Below are 22,237 nucleotides of genomic sequence, written 5' to 3'. Positions count from 1 at the left end.
CCCTTAGTATTGGTTGATTTTTTTACCCAATACTAATGTGAGCATTAGTACCGAGTCTAACGGATAGCTCCCCAAGAGCCTCCCGTGTCCCCCTTTAGTACCGGTTGGGGGCTCCAACCGGTACTAATAGGTGCTTTAGTCCCGGTTGGAGCTTCCAACCTTATCCCCCTCCCGTCCCCCTTATCTCTTCTCCCTTAACCTTATCTCTTCTCTTCTCTCACACTTCTCTCCCAACCTTATATGCCCGCCACCCCCTTCCCCTTCCCATCCCTCCTGCTGTCCCCGCCCCCTCCCCCTCCCACCCCCGCCCCCGCCCCCTTCCTCTCCCGCCCCCTTTGCTGCCCCTCCCTTTCCCCTTCTGCTCGCCCCTCACTAGCAGTGAGGAGCGGTAGCAGGACGAGGTGCAGGGAGTGCCTGGGCGCGCGGGGGAGCGGCAGCCAGCTAGAGGCGGCGGGTTGCAGGCGGGGTGCGGCGGCGCGCGGGGCACAAGGGCACATGTACATGTCTTTCCCTCCCTCTCCCTCCCTCTCCCTCTCCCTCTTCGGCGGGGCCGCGGATGTCGGCGGTCGGCAGGGCAGCGGCGGCTGCGGGGCGGGGCAGCCGGGCACGACCAGCGGGATGTGGGGCCGGGCGCCCGGCCGGATTTTATTTATTATTTATTTTTTAATACCCATTTAGTACCAGTTATTTCGGTACTAAAGGGCCCCTTTAATACCGAAGTAGGAATACCGGTTGCACAATCGTTACTAAACGGGGTTAAGAACCGGTACTGAAGGCGCTTTCCCTGGCAGTGGTAAATCAATGATACCGCCTACAAGGCTGGTAGCCTACGTACTACATGTACTGTCATGTGCTAGTAACATAGTGCCAATATACGAATATAAGGAAACACACAACGTACAGAAATTACACCGACTTTGCAATTTGATCTATTAGCTACTTGCTAGTAGATTGATTTAAGCCAGGAGTTAACCATGAACGTGAACATACGACAGGTTATGCTGGCGCATGGCCGATCAAAAAGTAGATTGCAAACAATTTTTCGGACTCGATGACCAGAGAAACCAATCTACTAATACTTTATTTCAATAATTCATACCTTGTGTTTGTATGATGCCAATTGATCTACTCCACTTGCCGCGTAGGGCCACTTGCCGCGTAGGGCAGTTATCAGTAGATACATACCACGTAGGGCATTAGGCACGACCATGCCTGCTTGATGGCGAGTCGGTGTAGATCCGTTCGCTGGTGATGTTGATGTAGTAGTTGACGTCTTTGAAGTAGTCGTTGATGAGGACGACGGTGAGATCGTCGGCGTTGAGTTTGATGGTGACTCCTCCAGCGTGGTCGATGAAGAGCGGTCGTGCTGATAACGTGTTATGAAACACGTCGTCAGCGGTTGGATCTTCTTTCTCTCATGCCTCTCATGATAAGCATAAGAATAAGTAGACAAGACACAATGTAGGTGAAACTTCTTTTTATTTCTCATATCGATGTATTATAATAAATTGTACTTTTGTGATACATATATATATACACACGCGTACACACTCCGAATTAGCTAGAGATTTGGTAAAAATCCACAAACAACCGGACAAGGGGTAGAACTTCTGATCCTCCTTTCCTCTCTAGTACGGTTGTTTTACAAACTATCCATCCACTCGAGACTAGTAGTTTCCATACTGAGCTATCATGCTGGCTTTACACGAGCTGATCTCTATAGACTGGCCTCAATGCCCAAACGAGAGAACCAACCCAAAAGGGGAATAAAAAGTGCCGGAACCTTACCCAGCCGCGGCCAGTCCAATCATGTCAGTGAGAGCGGGCGGCCAATCCCGGGTCGGCACGCCACGAGCTCGCGGTCAGGTCAGCATCCGCAGGTACAGCACGCACACACGGGCGCCAAGCCCCGACCCACCCCGCCCACCAGATGCCCACCCCACCCACCGACCCGCGGGCTCCACGAGGACCCTGCCCCACACGTCAGCACCTGCACGAGACCTAAACCGAGTCGCCCACCGTTTCCGGGGTAAACCCCCACTCGAGATCTATCCCAATTCCCAACCTCACATCCCCCCTCCTTCCACCCGAGCTCCTCCGTTTAAACCCAAACCCTAATCGCGACCCCCCGTTCCCCAAAAACCCTACCCTTGCGGCGGCCATGGACGGCGGCGGTGGCGGAGGCGGCGGGGGTGGAGTCGTCGGGGGAGGCGTCATGGTGGGCGGCGGCGTCGGGCCCGGCGGCGGCGGCGTGGGCGGGGGCGGCGACGTGGAGCTCGTCAGCAAGACGCTGCAGTTCGAGCACAAGCTGTTCTACTTCGATCTGAAGGAGAACCCGCGGGGGAGGTACCTCAAGATCTCCGAGAAGACCTCGGCCACGCGCTCCACCATCATCGTCCCCGTCGACGGCGTCGCCTGGTTCCTCGACCTCTTCGACTACTACATCCGCACCGACGAGCGCGACGCCTTCAGCAAGGAGCTACGGCTCCAGACCAAGGTATTGGGCCCCGCTTCCTACGCGATTCGCCCGGTTTTGCCGCTGATTCTGTTGTCGCTGCTGCCAATTTTGGCGTGCTCTGAATTCTGCTCGTCGCGCGGTGCAGGTGTTCTATTTCGATATCGGGGAGAACAAGAGAGGCCGATTCCTCAAGGTGACGTAACGTTCTCTGTATGTGTACGTGTGCAATTTCTAATTTTGTGAACTTTTTTGTGTGTTTGTTGCGGTGAAATCGCCAAATTGGGGAACTTTGTTTAGGAGCCTAACTGTTTAGCTGGGACAGGGATAATTTGTCATACTAGAACAGGATTTAGCAAGTGAAAAAGTCTTATTTTTGTTTTCCTAGTCATTTTGATCTTCAGCTTTTCGTGTGACTCAAAAAGGTATTCAACTTCTTGGTTTTAAACGGGTATGCTGATTAATAATGGGATAACGAGTCAAGTTTGCCATTGATATGTGGAGCATAGACCCACTTGTCAGTGGCACGGTCTTTTTTGACCAAAGCTTGAAGTCAGTGTGTAGTCCTAAAAAGATGTGTTTGTGGGTTACTTCAAGCTTTGAAAAGGTCCTACAGGGCCACCGCCCAAAGATGTATCAAGATGGGACTTTCCCCTTTGGTGCTGTGCCCTTCACAGATTTTGGTTTCTCCAATTCTGGCAACATCACTTCTACTGCTTGTTACTGCCAGTTATTTATGAACCAAGTGTCACTGAGAAAAGTAACGTCTCATGTTGGCCTTGAATGGTATTTCTGTTGTGCAGAGTATTCTGCTCGTCTAAAATTACCAAGTTAACTTGTTAACAACCCCTCATCCCCCTTTTGGCCACAAATACTAAAATACTTCACTTCTAAGACCGTGAAAAGTAAAAAAAATGCCAAGTATTTCTCACCAGAGGGAGTAGAAGCTGCTGATGTTGTGCTATAGGTTCACCACCAATTAGTGGATTCAATCGGTCTTGAATGATTGATAGATCTCTTTATGGGATCGCAAAAGGAATCAAGATTGGTTTGGTTTTGCAGTTATGTTATTTAACTGTTGACTGAAGATACACACTGACTACCTGACAGTTACCTCTGAATTATGTGGAGAACTCTGCTTACTTGCGTGGCACTGTTACATTGATCTGGCTATCTTTTTATTTACAGTAGTTCTTTTATAATCAGTAATATTGTTTTGATAAAAACAATTGCCTTCTGGAATTACCAATTTCTGTTCAATTTTTTTATATTTTAGCTTGTTGTAATACTTGTGGTTCCAAAGAAAAAGTAAAAAAGTAGAAGCTTGATTGGTAAATATTGTACTGGTGTGGCAATATGTCAATATCCAATCTTAATGTGCTCATATCGATAGATAAGGAAATCAATTTATTTCGCAGGTTACTGACTGCCTGTATCTTAATTATAAATGGTCAATTGGAGCAGTGTATTTCTGAAAATTAAGCTATCTGTTCATAGTTTCATATTGACGCCAAAACCTGAAACCAACATAAAAGGGTAAATTGGCAGCAAAGTCTGGATACATTGTGCACATAAGCAGCATGGACTAATATTAAATCTTCATCTGAAAAATTTCTGGCTTATAAGTCTTAATGCATGTTCTTAGCATAAATGGTCTTTCATATTCAGATAGTGGCTCCAAATTGTGACAGGTGGTGTTATCTAATAAAATATTGTATGTTACTGATTGCTGGTGGGTTATCTGTTGCTGAACATATCACATTGCTGTTTGATTTCCCAAGCTTTCCTTGTTGTCTTGGATGTGTTTTGGGGGATCATAAATGATTTTGAGCATGCTTATTGTCTACAGTATTCTCAAAAAGGCTTCTTTTGCTTAATCTTCTTGGATGGTATATGTAGTGATCTTAGACCACCTCGATCCTCAGTGCTATTTAGCTATTGCACACATGGCGCACTCCTGAAACCTTATACAACTTTCTATCATTTGTCAAGCTGCAAAGTTCACATGGGTATAAACCATACTACAAAGATTATAATCTTGCAGATAGTTGGGGCACAGCACTGTTTATCTTTGTTTCATGTTTGCAAGTGATGATACTTTTGATCTATTAAACTCTCAACTGTCATGTGCTTCTAAATTAACTTTGCGGTAGTTGGGGCTCAGCACTGTTTATCTTTGTTTAATGTTTACTGCAAGTAATGATACTTTTGATCTGTTGTGCTTCTAAAGTAATTGTGTAGTGTAAATGTGTGACATAACTACAATATTTACCTGGTGACACAACATTTTGTATTTAGGTTTCTGAGGCCTCCGTCAACAGAAATCGTAGTACCATAATTGTTCCGGCTGGCAGCTCAGGTGAAGAAGGTTGGGAAGCATTCAGGAATGTACTATTGGAGATAAATAACGAGGCTTCTCGACTGTATGTCCTACCAAATCATCCAAACCAGGTACAGCTAATGAAGCGAACTGTTTGTGGCATATTTATGAACTCTACCCTCTAATCTCACCATTATTGTGTTCTTCTGACACCGGATTGGCCAGCAACACCTGGAACCACCAGAGCGCCTTCCGGGCCTCTCTGATGATGTGGGTGCTGGTTTTATAGCTGGACATGGTAGCCAGTCTGCGTCTGGGCCCGAGGTAGATGTTGAACGCTTGGTTGATCTGCCTCCTCAAGAAGAAATTAGCGGCATGGGAATGTCTAAGGTGATTAGGGCAGATCAGAAGAGGTTTTTCTTTGACCTGGGCAGCAACAACAGGGGGCATTATTTGAGGATTTCTGAGGTATCGTGGTGTTGCTCATCACATAAGCTGTGACAATTCTGCCCCCATACCAGACTAACGCATTGCTCTTACTGCTTGTACTTATATAGGTGGCTGGAGCTGATCGATCGTCAATAATCTTACCGCTCTCTGGTTTGAAGCAGTTCCATGAAATGGTTGGTCACTTTGTAGATATAATGAAGGATAGACTTGAAGGAATGAGCAGCGCCAACGTGCGCACTGTCGAGCCCAGCCAGAGATGATTACCTTGACCGTGGCCTCAAGGCGAGACTGCTGTTATGCCTCCTGTAGGTGTGTCGTGGTGTGTGGTAATGTAGATCACGCAGTATTATTTCATCTGGTGGGAATAATAATGTCTCTCCTCTTTCTTTTCCCGAATTCAATGGTGAGGATTGATTTGTTTGGGACCTTTTTTCTTTCTTTCAGTTGGAGGAATAATAAGCAGTATATTGTTCGTGGGGTGGTATAAGTTGGTCGTTGCCGCAATGTTAGCCCTGTTTTCATGCTGTTTTTGTTTAGGGGTGAAAATCTGCTATGTTGCTGACATTGTGCTGCGAGTAGTAGTTGCCCTCTGCATTCTGAATTCTTGGTGTGATGTGCACTGGCCAGCGTGCGACGCTTGCTGCAGTACAGAGTATGTTCATATCTGAGAAGGTAATATTGGTCTGTCAGAGTGACAAAACTGCCGGTGTTGATATATGTTCAGTAAATTTTTCAGGTGTTTTATTTGTCATGTTTGCGTCTCGCTGCATTGCAAGTTGCAATGCTTAGCTGGGACAACATGGTTATGTGCCACCTTATTTAGATCAGAATCAAAATACGGAGTAGTACTTATGTTCTACGAGCAGTTTTCCTACGAACCGTAGTCATCGGCAGGGATTCAGTGAATGAAAACGAAGTTCTTTTAAGCGATCAGACGTTCGGTGATCATTATACCATGCTTTAACCTATAACTGTGGCCGACAACTTTTCCATCGTCCATGGTGGAAGGAGTGTCACGAACCTGCTTGATTCTCAAATTCTCACCGATCAACGCCCACGCCCAGGTAGCAAAGCCATGTGGGAAGAAGCATAGGTTAGGGGAAGCAATTGGGGAGAAGCAGGAGGGCTCGGTTCCACGTCGCTTGAGATGGTAAATTGTCGCCTAAAGATGGACGGGATCGGTGCATGCATGTAAAACAAGACAAACTGACCACTTTCGCGATGAGTCCCCACCTAGACCCTAACCGCATGAACACACTTACCATCAGTCCAGTGGAATAGAGTTTTTTTTATTGAAAATACTACTCCCTCCCTTCGAAATTTTAGCTAGTTTTGACTTTTTCTAAATTCATAAATTTTGCTATGTATGTAAATATATATTATATTTATAACGTAAGAAAATATATATATCTAGAAAATCAAAACGACATAAAATTTAAAACGGAGTAGTATTTTCAATCGTCCTCGTCTTCATCATCAAAAGTCATCAAACGACAAATTACTGCAATCCTGTATCACTCTCCGCATTAGAGTCGATTGAAATACATTATTTTGGAATCCGCTGAAAATAACTGCAATCCTATATCACTCTCCGTATGTAGCATCAAAACGATAAAATTACATAAGATTCGGCGAAACGCTAGCATTCTTTTTTATTTTCTAACTAGCGGTGCATTAATACGGCGAGGACTTTCATTTAAAAAACAAGACGGCGAGGACTCTCGCTTCTAAAAACGGCGAGGAAAAGTGCCGGAGCTTAGATCAGTTTCAATGGTAAGTTTTATGTTTCATTAGTATTAAATTCTATGCTACGTAAGCAATTTTGCTGACTTAGCATGATCATTATGAATAGAGAGGAGGGTGCGTTTCATCAGACGAGAGAGGAGTTTCGTCCCATGAAACCCATCAGATTAAATTACAAAGTTAGCATTTTTAGTAACAGTGCAATAAAATTATGCACTGAGACTGGCCTCATTCGACTAGTCGTCATTCCGGAGGAATGTTGAAAGAGGCAACCTGCATCGAGCGAGACGATGAAGGCTCCGCAGAACTTGCGGAGGAAGCTGGCAATGCAAGGGCCTATAGCGTCTAGGGCGATGCGGCTGTAGGGAGAAGGTAGGCGAGCAGTTCATGATAATCTTGCTGACGTCGCTGATGCCCGCCGTGCTAGGCGGTGAGGTTAGCCGGTATGCCGTAGGCAGGATTGTAGTTGTAAGGAAAATGATCCTAGGACATAATAATTTTGGTGATTAATGATAATATAGTCATTGGGACTAATGTGTTTGTAAGATGTACCTTTATAGGTGTTTTATAGGTTCCAAGGATAAATTACAAAACCATCAAAATGAGAAGAAAAAGAAAGATTTAGAAGAATTCTTCGACATCCAAATAAGATAGTCTTATTCTAAGGCTTACAAATGATGGTACTAAAGCCGGAACAAAGATACGCGTAGATTTGAAGCGAACCTGCTGAAAATATGCACCGATGCATTCCATCGACTCATACTCTGGTAACCGTAACCATCACCGATTCAGTTGATGACCACAGCCAGGGCCAAGGTAGGCGCATGTACTGTTACCATTGATTCATACTCTGGTAACAGTAATCGTCACCGAATCAGTCGGTGACCACAGGCACGGCCAAGTAGGCGCGTGCACTGTTACCACCGATTCATACTCTAGTAACAATAACCATCACCGAATCAGTCAATGATCACCGGCTCGGCTCAGCATCGGCTCAAAATCGGCTCTGGAAGGTTTGGAGTATAATTTGGGCCTCACCAGTTCATACGGTGGCTACAGTAACTATGGCAATGAATGAATCGGTGATTAATGTTCCCCTACATGGCCGTGTAGGACATTTACACGCTGTGTAAACATTACTCGATGGCCTACCGTGTAGTTTAGGGCCTAAATGGTGATTACACTATTCAACCATTTACATGATAAAAAAACAGCCCTACCCGGTCTAAATGGTGTACATGACATGGTGATTACACAGTTTTACACGACAAGTAGACCATTTTAAACAACGTTTAGGCAACAAGAAAGTATGAACTATCACTATGGCACCATCAACTAGTAAGACCCAACCAATGATTAGAACTTTAGTCAATTTAAGTTTAAGCTTTGTAACTTTTTACATTTGGATCATGAAATATCAAATTTCTAATTTTTATTTGCATAAGTATGAATTTTATTGTAATCTTAGAAAATGTGTAGCCCGTGTACACACGCCGTGTACACTCGCTACTCGAGGGGTGATCGAACAACTACCGTTTAGCGTTCAGGTGAACATTGTTGGTGATAGCAGGAAGTTACAACGGCTATGTAACGACTAGTTCTTGGAGTTGGGGCTATATATACCCTATTACCTGGCTATTTGAGGTGTGTTAGAGCTTGGAGAAGCTATAGGCTTGGTTCTCACATACACACAAGTGCTCTATCCACCAAAGTGCTAAAGAGAAGACTAAGAAAATTAGCATAAAGCTTAGGTCTTGATTAGTGCCAGTTTAGGCCTATTAGCGCATTGCTTTAGGAATTAGCCTAGAGTTAGGCGAGGTTTACACACCTCCTTTGTATCCGTGCTTGCGCGCATTGAGAGTTGTAAATTCGGACCTTATAAGTCTTGCGAGACCCTCCAACCATGTTTGTGGAGCGGCCGCCGGTGCTTGTGAGAGGGAGGAGAGGCTCTCGGCGTTTTGCCGAAGCTCTACCAAGTGAAGAGCGGTAAGGAGCATCTGAGAAAGGCTAAGCGGAGACCCACTTACGTGTGGGGAGGGCCCGTCGGCTATCCTATGGAGTTACTTAACCGGAGAGTTTATGCCCTTGCACGGGCATTCCCTTTGAGAGGGGTTCCAACAACGATGACTAGTGGAAAGCTTTGCTTTCCGATACCTCAGTGAAAATTGCCGTGTCGCCATGTCGGGAGTTTGCCTTCTCTACCTCATTTACCTTCCGCATTTCTTATTACACTTACAATTCCGCGTTTACCTTTCCTAGAATTGCCATGTGTAGTTTATAGGATTGGAACCTAGGGTGCAAAACTCTTTTGCGGTAGAGATAACAACACATAGAAAAATCTAGTGCACATCTAGATAGAAATTAATATAAGTTTTTATATATGTTAGGTGCCTTAGCTATTAGAACATCCTACTCACCCCCTCTTAGAGTGTCACAGTTAGAACATCCTCTTAGAGTGTCACAATCCGTTCAGTAATACAATTTTATAAGCTGATGCTTCGTAATTTCTTCGTCCATGTTGCCAGACCACGCGCCCATATCATCCGAAAAGCCGATATCCCAAATTATTACATATACGCGTTGTGTTGAATGTATGAACTTCTCCCTCAATCAAGGAGACAAGGACTCGTTCAAATACCATTCGGACAATTTAAACTCCACCATGGGAAAGACGATTACTCCGAACTGTAAATTCAATACGTAGAGATTAGCTTGATCGTTTGATTTTGAGTGAAATGTACGGTTCGGTCCTCGAATTTGGCAAGGAGTGCCATCTAGGACTCCAAACTCCTAAAATGCTCATTTGAGTCCCTAAATGCACATTTGAGGATCCCAAATAGTCACGTCCATGTCAATGCCAACTCAACGTGCCATACGGGCAGATTAACACATGTTATGTAGATTTGGATGTCACCTGAACCGATTAACAAGTTTGGGGACTTAGATGTGCATTTTAAAAGTTCGGATATCTAGATGGCACTCCTCGCAGGTTCGAGGGTTGGCGGTGCATTTTACTCCTTGAGTTTTTTAGGCACGTACATATTAGCCTAACTAGATTTAATTGAACAAGACTATATGTCTTAGTCATGTTCAAAAAGGAAAGGCCCATGCATGCATGCACGGTCTCTTTATTCTCCACTACACAGTTAGCTCCGATTGTCGTTGTCTACCACCCCTAAACTGATTAGATGGCAAAATATTCCGAAACACTAAAGCAGTTCCCCACTAACAAGGCGAGCATATCCTTTTACCAGCTTTTTCGTGTAAAGTATTTCTTTTCTGGATACTTTACGTGATAGCCCATAATGTTGACTGCTGAGTACCTCAATTGTTTTTAACTCACTGTTCTCCACATATAATTGCGTGCACTTTCAAAATAATGTATACTATTCCCTCCATTCGAGATTGTATCAAGTTTCAGATAATGACGACGCATACAACTTTGGAGATCACTTTTCAGTGTTTTGTAGCCAAAATGCGTGGAAGTATATAACACTGTGATAGAAACTGTTCTTCATGATAAATGAACCTAGCGATGATTGTTCGTTATTTTTGTGTAGAAAATAGTTCTGTGTATGCATCGATGACGCTGGGTTTTTCTTTGCGTTGTTGACTTATCCCTAAACTGAGGTTGCAGTGGGCCGGGGCAGTTAAAAAACAAACTGGAGGTACCCGCATCATTCTCTTTGCCTGCATGCCTGAAAAGTTACGGGTCAAGCATCAAGTATGGTTTCTATCTGGAAGTACTGGACTCCTGGTGCTCAGCATGTTGCTTGTTGCCTTGATGGTTGTCCCATGTATGGCCATCAAACACACCCCTGCAGATCCCTGACCAAGGGCCACTCTTGTCCAATGCAAAACTGCACATATAATACACAAATCAGAATGCATGCCTTCAGGTTCACTTAACATATTCTAATCTCTTGTGGCACCTACCAGCACCATAGTTGTGTGCAACCAGCATCCACGGCTTGATTTCTTCATGAGAATTTCTCTTCTCCGTAAAAAAAAATTATAACATACCATTCTTATACTCCATGCATGCAGTTGGTATGCATCAGCAATGCAAATAGACTAATAAAAGGGGAGACTACTTGCATGGCATGTACTGGTACCATGTCAGTGCCTTTAGCTTATGATGACAAGTCTGCACCAGCAAGTCTAATGATGACAAGACCCTCAAAATTCCACAGGGAAAGCTCTGACCATCCCCTTTAATCTGCCTTTTGTTTTTTTTTAATGAACAGCACCCCTGCAACAGGGACTCCACTGAGATTCACATACCTATCATATCTCAGGGAGACAATGATAATGTATTTGCATCCATTTTGTCTAGACTAGTGCATGCCTCCTTTTAATTTGTTCCTGCGGACAACTCACATCTGCAGGTTCCTTTGTGTCCAAACCAAGGAAAGGCAGGCTCCTCTCATCTCCTGCCATATCGTCTGCAGGCTCTTCCTTCCCTAGCTTTTCTCTCGGTCCCTCTCTCTTCAAGCTGAGGAAACGCAGGACAGGTTAGCTGGTTGCATGCTCCATGAGCGCCATGGAGCCCAGGAAGTCCAGCTATCTTGTTGCCGTCGTCTTCGCTTCGCTCTTGCTGTCCTCCATGGCAGGTTAGCTTCTCTCGTCGAGCTTTGTTTGATTAGCTCATGCGTGTGCATGCGCATGCTTTCTTTATCAATGCTCCTGTTCGAACCATTAGGAGCTGAGTTCTATAAATGTTTCTCTGATGCACAAGATTTTGTGCGCATCTGTGCTAGTTTTGTTTTAGTTTCTTTATTTGTGATCTGTGGAGCTTTTGCTTGATGCAGGAGGGCATAGGAAGCTGGTAAACAAAGATGACGCAGAATCCATGGTATATTCATTTAAAAAACAAGCGAGAAATAATTGTGCGCATAAATTACTCATCAGCTAGCCAGAAATGCATATACTTGTTGCTCTTATTCAACTATCAGCATGTTTGACATTGCACAAAAAGTAATGCGAAAAACTTGGAATGAATTTTCTTCTCTCTGTATTATTAGTCCCGTCCTCTCCTCCCTCAAGAGCACGGCAATAGAACATGCAATACGTTGACTAGGCATGATAAGATGCGATTTTTCAACTCCAAGAGGGTTTATTTCTAGACATCCCGTGCATTCCAATAGGACAATCAGTTTGATTTGACGGGTTAGCACAGCGCTAGCCCAGTCGTATACTCTTCATTGTCATATGGATACTTGGTCCATCCATCGTCGTTTTAGTCTTGTCCCAAAAATGAGATTTTTATAGTTTTGACTAAGTTTATGAAAAATATACAAATACCCCCAGCATCAACCTGATTTATTAGACATATTATGAAATATATGGAGCATGGAATTTGAGTGAAATAATGCTACCTCCGTTTTTAAATATATAATATTTAGAATAAGTTAATTAGTTCAAACATGAACTAATTTGTTTGTTCTAAGCATTATATATTTAATAATGGATGGAGTACAAAATTCTTGTGGGGGCAAAGGTGTTGATTCTAAATAACATACATGCTGTATGGGGGTACGCATTAGACAGCTGCATGAAGATGAAGTTGGTAATTGAACTCATGGTTATCGTTTAATTAGCTCTCTTGAAACTTCACGATGGAAGAAGGATATATACACCATTTCCTATCTATACAATTTTTTAGATTTTTACGGAACTAAGGTTGCAATTTTTTTCGAACCACAACACAAACATTGATGTTCACATATACGCAACCACACTCACCTCTAGGAATATATAGTTGCAACCCTACCATATGAGTACATCCATAGTGATAAGCTACACAATATATATAGATTTGCACTCTGTAAAATTGCATAAACTTCCCCGTAAGTCACTTGAAGTTTGACATCCCCTTCATATATAAGTCATTTTGTTGCAAATACTCACCCCTACTCAGTTCTGTTAAAAAAAAAACCCAAGTGCACATACATGCTTGACAGAATCAACCCGTTTTCACTGACTCAAGTTTTGTCAAGTACTTGTATTATACTTATTCATTATGTTATTTTGATTTTATTTCAAATAGCGAAACTCCATCGGCGCAACAAAGTTTAGGCTCTCATCATCCCTTTTTATTTGTGGAATCTTTAAAACCTTATCTAATGTCGATAAAGACCACAATGGCGGCTCACAATTTATGAAAACATATTAACTCGTTTTAAGCATGTGCATACCCTTTTTTTCGGGGAGGGGAGGGGTCGTAACAAAATTGAATAGGGGGTGGGCACTTACAACAAAAATAATTTTCGAGAAGGATGTCAAACTTCAAATAACTTATGGGAGGATTTATACAATTTTACCTTTGCACCCTAATCTCTATTCGCCAGCCAGATAATCCTTACAACTTGCTAGCGTGTGATTGTTCATGCATGCATTGCAGGAGACGTCGGAATCCATGCAGCAGCTGCAGGGAGATGACGAAGCGGCGGCGGTGGTCCACGAGAGAATTCTCAAGCAGGTGAAGATGGACGACTACGGGCGCTACGACCCTACCCCGACCATGTCTAAGCCTCACTTCAAGGACATACCAAACTAGAGCCACAACCCATTTGAGATCATATCCTCGAATACATGTTGCTTGCTAGTCGCTCCTCCTTATACATATATATGTGCCACATATATTTGTCGAATAATCTCGTGTATCATCATTACCATGCATGTCCAGCTTGATTATATGTGTGTGTACACTAAATTGTTGATACATGTGCATGTGTATGTCTGAAACTTATCATCACTTATATGAGAGCTAGTAGTATATTTGTTGTCGTCGTCAGAATAAGAGTGTGCATTGTTGTTGAGTGATGGGTAGTTTTACCCATGGCCAGGCCAAGGTTTTCGTAGCTAGAGATGTGTGTGTGTATATATTTTTAATTTGGCTCTATGTGAAAATAAAATGACCTAATCATATACAATTTGCACTTTTGTTTTGCATAATATGTTTGTGTTTATTAGAAAGCTGTGGAAAGTATCATGGTTGTGCAGTACCACGAAACGAAATTTTCCTGATGGTGGCCAATTTTTATGAGGGGCATGGAGATTGGAGATCGTTCACCAGATTTTATTTTTCCGTGATGGTAACCCTAAACCACCAAACTATATATCCATTTTTCAGCTCATTGGTAGTAGTGGCTAGCTGTACTTGTGTCACAAAAGCTCTTAGTAGGGCAATATTTTAGCCATCAAAATGCTGTTGTACTCTGATACCCTGGTTATAAACTTATTGGCGCTGAGATCCGGACATGATATTGCAGGTAAGCATAAACATTCATGATACACCATATCAAAGTCAAATACATGGTCGCACGGTCTTGGGACCTAAACTGGATGGGTAATTACGGAAATGAAGCACCCTAAGCTTGAACGCGTCAATCTTGTTGAACTGGTAGGTTTTCTTGCCAGAAACCCAATGAATGCTACAAAATGTAAGCAAAATCAAAGAAACACACTACTAGATGATTCAGGGTTCTAGAGAAGAACCAGAACCGTTTCTCAGTTTCTACTATCAACCAAAAACTAGAAAAGCCTGCCAAGCAGGCCTAATAGTGGTGTCTCGCTTGGAACGCAAGAAATGTGCCGATTTGTAGCTGAATAATCCGCGCGAGGAATTGGAAACACAAGACGATCTGAGCGTATATATAATTATTGTGCATTCAAGCTAAAAAACAGGGAAAAATCATTCCACGTTCAAAAGGGCCCCAGGAGGCCCAGGCCCATTTATGTTTGCATCGGCGACCAGGCCCTCGGCCCACCGGCGGCCTAGCACGAGCGGCACACAGCACAGTGACACACAGCCACAGGTCCGTTCGTACTCGGCTGACCGCACACACTACGACCTGACCTGACTCGCCAAGCCACGTACTGCAGAAGTCAGCGGGCGTGTGATGAGCAGCGGCTGCCTTCCTGGAAACGTCTTCTGCCCACCAAACCCGCCACGCGTACCACGCCGCTCCAACACCCGCAGCTCCGCTGAGCCAATGCAGGTGGGCCCGGCATCCCCGAACCCGCGCGCCCGGCGACGCGTGGGCGGCGCGGGAGTGTGCCCCCGGCTCAGCCGGCTGGGTGGACGCAGCGGCACTCCCCCCTGCAGGCGCGCAGGAACTGGACAAACCATTTCTCACCGGATCTCGTACCCACCCGCTTCCATACCCACGCCGCGCTATCTCCTGTCTTCCTCCTCTCGGGGCATCCTTGTACATCCCCTTCTCCTAAGATTCCGCCTCTCCATCTAACCCTAGCTCCCCGACTAAGCAGCCCTCCTAAAGGCAACGGCGGATCGGATTCTAGGCTCCGGTGCAAGTTCGTGATGCGCGCATCAATCAATATTTGCGGAGTGAATCATCCCTCTCCCGAACGAAGATGTTTGGGCGATTTGTTGGCCTCTGAGTTATTCAAGGTATTCCAGGCAATTTCCGATTCCGCTCTAGAAAACTGAGGAACTCGAATTATGGTCTCTTTTGTGGGATATAGTACGATAAGTTTTTTTAGTGGGGTGTTGGGAGGAGAGGGGCAGAGGATTTCCCAACGGCAGATGTATATATATGGTATAAGTACCGGATGCGTATATGATTTATGGTAAATAAAATGCAAACTAGTGCTTAATTTGACTTGTACTATATAGTACCTAGTAGTCCATTTAAACAGATAAGTTGAATTTGAATCTTGAATCTCCGATGATGATTGCAGCCATCCATTCTCATGATGTATTATGTTGAAAATTGTGCAAAATGTCATATTTATTTGTACAAAAAGAAGCTTCCTACGTTTTGTGAATTTGTGCCCACTGTGTGCTAGTCCGATACCCGATTAGGTAATTGCTCTTGCCTTTCAGCCTTGTTTCCACAATTCTTTGATTGATATATGCATAAAACGCCAAAGATGCTTAGGTATTGCCAGGAGGAATGGGTGCTCTATGAGTGCGTCTAAGTTTTGGAATATGCCGTCGTCAGTACCTGATAGTGCCTTCGTTCACAGCTTCTCTTGCTCAAGTTGAGCTCATTTCCTATTGGACGAAACACTCACACAAATTAATTGAGAATATTTTTCTATGTAATTTTTGGACTTGCCTTCTAGTAAATATGCACATCGTGGCTCCTAGTTGAAGTTTCAACAACTTCAGCGGTGGGTCCTGACATCGTTCTTATGTTTAGAAAGTTCTAAATATAAGCACACATGCTTCAAACTATTTTCTGGCTTTCACATTTCCATAAGATTACACTTGACCTTCGGCAAATTTATCACCAAATCAAGTTTTTTTTAGAATGTGTGATTATTGAATTCCACAAAAGTGAATGCTATTTCCACAAATTTTAGATGATTTATGTGTCCATGAGATTGCTTTGCACCCTGTTGGATCAGTTAACCTCATATTTTTTTATACAATTTATTCTCTATGTTTCCCTCGTCTGTTTGCTTCTATTAAGACATGTATATTGTAAGGTAATTGTTTTTTCCTAGTAATTGAGCTCTCACAAAAATTAATAAGCAGGTCAACATAGGCTCTATTTTGTGCAGTATTAAATAAGTTTATTTCTAATGCTTCTTGGCTCCTTATTAGGGTGCTTTCATCTTTTAATGTTGTGCCTACACAAGGAGTCTTTCAAGACCTGTTACGGCTAATATTGCCCACTTCGGGTAGTGCTTTCTTGAAGGCACACGTTCATTTCTTCATGAATATGATGTGGTTGTCCTTATTTTGCAGTGTCATCTTGGGAGGCCATCATGTTATTCATCACTTGAGATTTTCTAATCTCATGGATGAACTTTGAAGATTTGATTAATTGATTGTATATAAGGGACATTGACTAATAAAATATGGGAGCTAATTGCTGCATAGCTACCAGGGAGAGCACATCCATGTATGGCTCCAATTGAAATTTCAACGTACAGGGGTAAGGCACTCGCCACCATGGAGCTTCGGGTGGGATAACCGTACACACATAGCTCCACAGTAACTGTTTTAAAGTCCAACGGCTAAAGCCCTTAGGTGGAGAGTTAAGACATGGTCAATGACTCTTTTTGTAATGGTGTATCCAATGTTTTTGGGTCAGTGGATTTAACATGAGAAATTGGGAATTGTTTACATCATCCGTAGTCCGTTATTACCATCCATGCTGAGGCTGCAGAGTCCAAATTTGGAGGCACACGTGTGCTTGCGATGTCTAAATGAACTGCGGAGAGTTATGGCAACCACTGTTTTTTCATCAACCAATCACTCTTATCATTTCGCAAAAACTAAATTGAGAGGGCTCTCAATTTCTTATTAACACGAGAGCCTTCCCAATTTGGAAAACTTTGCTCACATGAAAAAACAAATTGCTATGGAAAGGGAAATGCCAAAGAAGAGGAAGAAAATAACAAGGGAAATAAGGAGGTAGCAACACATCGACTCCGGTGATGGGTGGCGCTCAAGCGATCTTAGGGTTTGGGTTCCTAGTTCGGTGATTTAGGGGTGGAGTTACCTGTGCTCCGAGGCCTAGAGGGAGCTCCGGGGAGGCTGTTGGCCTAGCGGTGGCAGTGGACGGCAAGGTGAGGTAGCGATGGCACAGTTGGCCGGGACGACGAAAGACAATCGGTGGGTAGTGTCGGGCGGGGGTGTCATGGTGCCATCCTCGATGAAAACCGGACTAGCGCGACGGCAGATGGTTAAGGCATCTGGTGACGGAAGCCGCTAGAGATGGAGTAGGAGCGTGGTGTGTGGACGCTCGCCTAAGAGGAAGAAGATGAAGAAAGTGGGAACGCTCGCGCGGACCTGACAATGATGAAGACGGTGATACGATCTTTGCAGATGACGATGGTGACACGGTCTTTGCAGATCTAGATGGAGGGGGAGGGGAGAGGCAGGAGAGGCAGCCATCGAGGTGGAGGGCAAAATGCTTACGGCCCGAGCCCAGCAGCACCTGCCATCGTGACGTATGGCCCACAGGACATTGAGATAGGCACCCGAAAGCACTATCAGAATTCGGAAAGGTGGACACTGTGCACCTCGAGTCAATGCAGGTGGGCCCGGTCCTTGACACGCAAGCTGGGCACGTGGTTCCAGCGGTCGCGGACGGAAGCGTCGCGAGGCAGGGTCTCGTGTCCACTCCATCGGGTGGCCGGAGCAGTTTCGTTGTCGCGCGCATCGCAGGCCGCAGCGCCAAGCGGAGACCGAGACCCATTCCCCACTGCGCACCGGGTTTTATACCCACACAGCCACACTCCCTTTCTCTCCCCTCCCTCCTCTCTCTCTCTCTCTCTCTCCCCCCCTCCTCCGTCGCTTCCCTCCCCATACTCTCTCAATCTCACCTCCCGCGGAGCCCCAACCCTAGCGGAACCCGCCCCTACCCGAGCTCGCGGCGCTGGGGGGCAGTCTGCGCGTCGGGCGTCGCCACGGACCAGCGGCGTCAGATCCGGGCCCCGCGCCGTCCGGTCGGGGTTCCTCTTCGGCGACGGTGCGGTCGCTGGATGCTGGTCGGGCGGATCGGGGCCCGGCGTTCGCGTGATTCGAGGTAATTCCCGCGAGCTACGGGGGGCACCTGTCGCGTTAGGTTGGGGTGGAAATAGGGAATTCCGTTGTCCTGTTCGCCCCGCCCGCGGGCAGGTAGTTCCTGATGAATTGTGGGTATTAATCGGTGCTACCTTGCCATCTGTTCGAATTATGATTCGAGTGTGATGTATATTGATCTAGCCTTTCGTGTTAGTTCCTGCCGCAAATTTTATCAACTAGATATATTTACCAGTAGTTATCGAGTCCTTTGGTAAGAAATTTCCACATCCAGGATAATTTTGACTTGAGAGTAACATAACCATGATGTGATGGAAGGGTGCAGAATTCTCTTTATTTTGCTCTGATCCGATACTAGAAATAAACTATTATACTTTTCCATCCCACCGCTGGTTTCACACAGTGCTTATTCGGCAGTAAGGAGTTAAGGACAGATGCTAGATGCTATTGTGTTGTGTGGGAAGAAGAATCTCTGGCCTTTGAGTGCACTTTAGTTTTGGAATGTCTTGATGCTGGTATACCTAACAGCTGCTTTCTTCCTCCACACATTTTCACCTGCTGTAGTTAGCCAGCTTCTCTAACTGGTGCCTTCAATTATAAGCAAGCATCTATTTTCATTTCTTTTTAGCTATCTTATTATGGATAAGCTAAGTGGTGGCTTTATGGATGTTGATGTTTCTACCTGGAGGTATTTAGGCATGGCATGAGGGAATAGTAATGAATTGAAAGCATGCTACTAGTTATCTTCCTCCATTTACTAAAAAAATTATGTAAATGTATGAGCCTGTGAGTTTCATACCTATTTTAGATTGATGAATCCCCATCTGATCATTCATGTCGTATTGTTAGGCTCGTATTAGTTTAATTTTCTCTTTTGTCCTCTTCCATTGCCTCTCTCCCAGGTCTTTTCAGTTTTCAGTAGTCCAGCCCCTGCAGCAATGCAATTATATGCTGCCCGATTTGTTGTGGATAGCATTTCTAGAATCCTAAAGGTTACAAGACCGTTACATGGATTTTTTGGATTTAACAAAGCTTAATAATTCCAAACGTACATGTTCTTCAGATAAGCCTGCTATCGATGCCCCTTGTCTTCCTTTTAGGGGTTGCTTTCTTCTTTTTATGTGGTACCCTTAGCTCCCTCTGAGGGCTTCTAAGTGTAAGCTTAGAGTGCACCTGTCTATAGTACATACTATCTTCTTTAACTTCACTATGGGCCCTTGTCTATTTCTTTGTTGGAAATGACCTTATTGTTGTTATTGTCTTTCTTTACAGTTAGGCAGTGTGGGGTTGATGTTTGGTTCACATGAATGAATTCAGCATTTGAGTGATAAAACTGTCAGCATATTAATTCTTTCTTTAAGCAACATGGGAGCTAATTGCTGCATAGCTGCAAAGGAGAGGACACAGCCATGCATTACTCCGATAGAAGTATCAGCATACAGGAATGTAAGGCACTCACCATCATGGAGCTTTCGATGGGACAATCGCACACACATAGAAGACATAATGGAAATTCCTACTCTGTTCTCCAACCATAGCAGTGGAAGCATTCGGCCTGAAACCAAGAGTGGTTCCATTGCACCAACTGAAGGCCTTTCTAATGGAAATAGCCTTGGAACTAGCCCTTCTGACGTGCTTCACAGGACAAAGTGGCACAAATCTGATAAGAAAATGGAAGCTCCTAAGGCTACAAAGGCTGATCCTCATGGTAACAATTTTCATGAAATCATCCTTTATATTATTGTGTATTTCCCAACCAAATTGACACTTTTTTTACTGATTTATACTTTTCTCAGCCGACCGCTCCACAGCAAGTATTTCTTCCCCTGAGGTATGCATCAAGCTATCTTTTGCAAAAAATAGTAGTTATTACCGTCTAGGTTTATTGTACTCGTAATCCCACTGCATTTGTTGTCTGACATCTTTATTTCCAATATGTTGTGCAGGCGAAGCTTACCAGGAAATCACTGGACATGGGAAGTGTTGCTTTGGATTTGAAGACATCAGCATCTGTTCCTTCAACACCACCCTTAGTATCCAGAGCAGATCCTTCATCCTCCAGGGGTCATTCACAACCAACAGATTCAGATTCGATGAAGAAAGCACGGCGTTCACCAGGATATCAATTATACAGACAGGTCTCGGATAGCAAAATTCCATCTCTCAGGTCTCTCAATGAAATCAGCTCTCCTGAAGGAAGACCATCCTCTTCCATGCTCTCAGTCTGTAGCAATGACCTGTCAGCAGCAGGATCCCATGGTGAGTCATCTGATGGTTGGTCAATGCGCACGTTTTCTGAAATGGTTGCGACATCCCAAAGAGAGAGGTGGTCACTTGACAGTGAGCTCTTAGGATCCATTTCCAGTAAAATGACAAGATCAAATGCTTCAAATTCCACAAGCCTTCCTCCGGATCAAGAGGTGTGCAAGCTGTGTTTAAAATTGTTAAAGGAAAGATCGACTTGGAATGCTCAGGAGCTTGCTGTTGTTGCTGTTTTGTTGTGTGGCCATGTTTACCATGCTGACTGTCTGGATAGCATAACTACAGAAGCTGACAAATATGATCCTCCATGCCCTGTATGCACACACGGGGAGAAATGTACAGTGAAGCTATTTGGGAAGCTGGAATCAAAGATCAAGAACAAGATACCAAAAAATGTGGTAGTTGATATTGATCTAGATGGAAACATTAAGCACCAGAAGAAAGGTAGAAGAGAGCCCAGGTTAGGCACAAGTTCAAGCATGAAGGTCCCATTTAGTCGTCCATTTTTGAGGAGACATTTCTCCATTGGCTCTCGACCACCGCGGTCAGTCTCGGAGACTGATTCAACAAGAAAGAAGGGATTCTGGGCAAGGCACTGGAGAGAGTAGGATTGCTTCCAATCATCATAAGGTGAGCTGCTCTCCATTATTATGTTCTGCAAGTTCACTTCCAGATGGTAGGTTACTAGTTTTATATCTTTTAGTTCATAAAAGTGGATAACATTATCAACCCATTTCGTGTTCTTTTCACAGGAAGAATCTTTAAGAGGAGGTGAACTCCCTAGCATGCAAGCTAATGGAGTCAACTGGTGCAAGAGCTGTCGAGCAACCAAACATATTTGGAAGTTTCTCCCAGCCATCATTTCGGATACTGGTGCACCGCGCATGCTAGCGCAGGTCCCAGGAATTCAGGATAGTAAAATAACAAGGTTTCTTATACTATGAAACACAGGGTTATTGTACGCCCTGGTTGCAGATTAGTAATAGTAGCAGGTAATCTAACAGAAAAGGGAGTGGCCTTCCAGGATGTAAGGCCCAATGCTGGGTTGCAAGATTACATAACCCAGCATGCTAGATTATTTATTGTACTCAGCAGTTGTTTTTGTATGATTTGCTATGGCACCTATTATTGTTTGATCGTGTGCGTTTGTTGGGTTGAAGGCTTTAGAGAGATTTAAGATGGGGTGTTCGCTTACGAGACGCCTAGTTTTGTTGATCGCGAGCTGATTTTGTTGTTACGGAAATGCACAATGCAAGTTAAAGCACACATTGAAGCTATACATAATGGTTTTTCACTGTTGCACCAGCTGATGTGTCACTACCCTAGGCTCACCGGCGAGATCAGGCCGGTAAACAGAGGGATTGATCGTGCCTTCCTTTACCGGTCAAGAGTTCTGGATATTTTCGATATCCGAATGAATGGTTCCATTTCAGCAGGCTATAAGCCGCACACACAGGCACTCATACATTTCCTTCCTCTTGAACTTGCGCAAATCTTTTTG

At 44.3% G+C, this 22,237-nt stretch overlaps 3 protein-coding genes and 1 long non-coding RNA gene across 6 annotated transcripts; all 4 read left to right on the top strand.

The window, feature by feature from the left end:
• The first annotated feature begins 2,053 nt into the window (after positions 1-2,053).
• LOC101785801 (transcription factor Pur-alpha 1) lies at positions 2,054-5,826 on the top strand. Of its 2 annotated transcripts, none has more exons than XM_004967737.3 (5): positions 2,054-2,497; positions 2,604-2,651; positions 4,754-4,906; positions 5,001-5,243; positions 5,333-5,826. In XM_004967737.3, exons 1-5 carry the CDS (start codon positions 2,162-2,164, stop codon positions 5,483-5,485), a joined length of 933 nt encoding a protein of 310 aa, XP_004967794.1. In that variant the 5' UTR covers positions 2,054-2,161; the 3' UTR covers positions 5,486-5,826. The 2 variants fall into 2 exon arrangements, with proteins under 2 accessions (XP_004967794.1, XP_012701171.1); XM_012845717.3 differs by having other exon boundaries at positions 4,992-5,243.
• A 5,475-nt stretch (positions 5,827-11,301) lies between these two features.
• LOC101785393 (protein CASPARIAN STRIP INTEGRITY FACTOR 1) lies at positions 11,302-13,770 on the top strand. Its single transcript, XM_004967736.3, has 3 exons — positions 11,302-11,581; positions 11,780-11,823; positions 13,372-13,770. Exons 1-3 carry the CDS (start codon positions 11,503-11,505, stop codon positions 13,525-13,527), a joined length of 279 nt encoding a protein of 92 aa, XP_004967793.1. The 5' UTR covers positions 11,302-11,502; the 3' UTR covers positions 13,528-13,770.
• Positions 13,771-15,099: 1,329 nt separating this feature from the next.
• LOC105914460 lies at positions 15,100-17,099 on the top strand. Its single transcript, XR_001164067.2, has 2 exons — positions 15,100-15,384; positions 16,690-17,099. It is a non-coding gene; the product is annotated as an uncharacterized LOC105914460 (long non-coding RNA).
• A 1,097-nt stretch (positions 17,100-18,196) lies between these two features.
• Positions 18,197-22,002, top strand: LOC101783783. 2 transcript variants are annotated; one of them, XM_004967735.4, is made up of 5 exons: positions 18,197-18,478; positions 19,751-20,182; positions 20,271-20,305; positions 20,421-21,366; positions 21,489-22,002. In XM_004967735.4, exons 2-4 carry the CDS (start codon positions 19,840-19,842, stop codon positions 21,342-21,344), a joined length of 1,302 nt encoding a protein of 433 aa, XP_004967792.1. In that variant the 5' UTR covers positions 18,197-18,478; positions 19,751-19,839; the 3' UTR covers positions 21,345-21,366; positions 21,489-22,002. The 2 variants fall into 2 exon arrangements, with proteins under 2 accessions (XP_004967792.1, XP_004967791.1); XM_004967734.4 differs by having other exon boundaries at positions 18,198-18,478; positions 19,747-20,182.
• Positions 22,003-22,237: the final 235 nt, after the last annotated feature.

This window comes from Setaria italica, chromosome V, assembly GCF_000263155.2.
Source record: "Setaria italica strain Yugu1 chromosome V, Setaria_italica_v2.0, whole genome shotgun sequence".
In the NCBI taxonomy this organism is placed as follows: Eukaryota; Viridiplantae; Streptophyta; class Magnoliopsida; order Poales; family Poaceae; genus Setaria; species Setaria italica.
The sequence above is the reverse complement of the archived record's forward strand: the minus strand, read 5'-3'. Positions and strand labels throughout refer to the sequence as shown.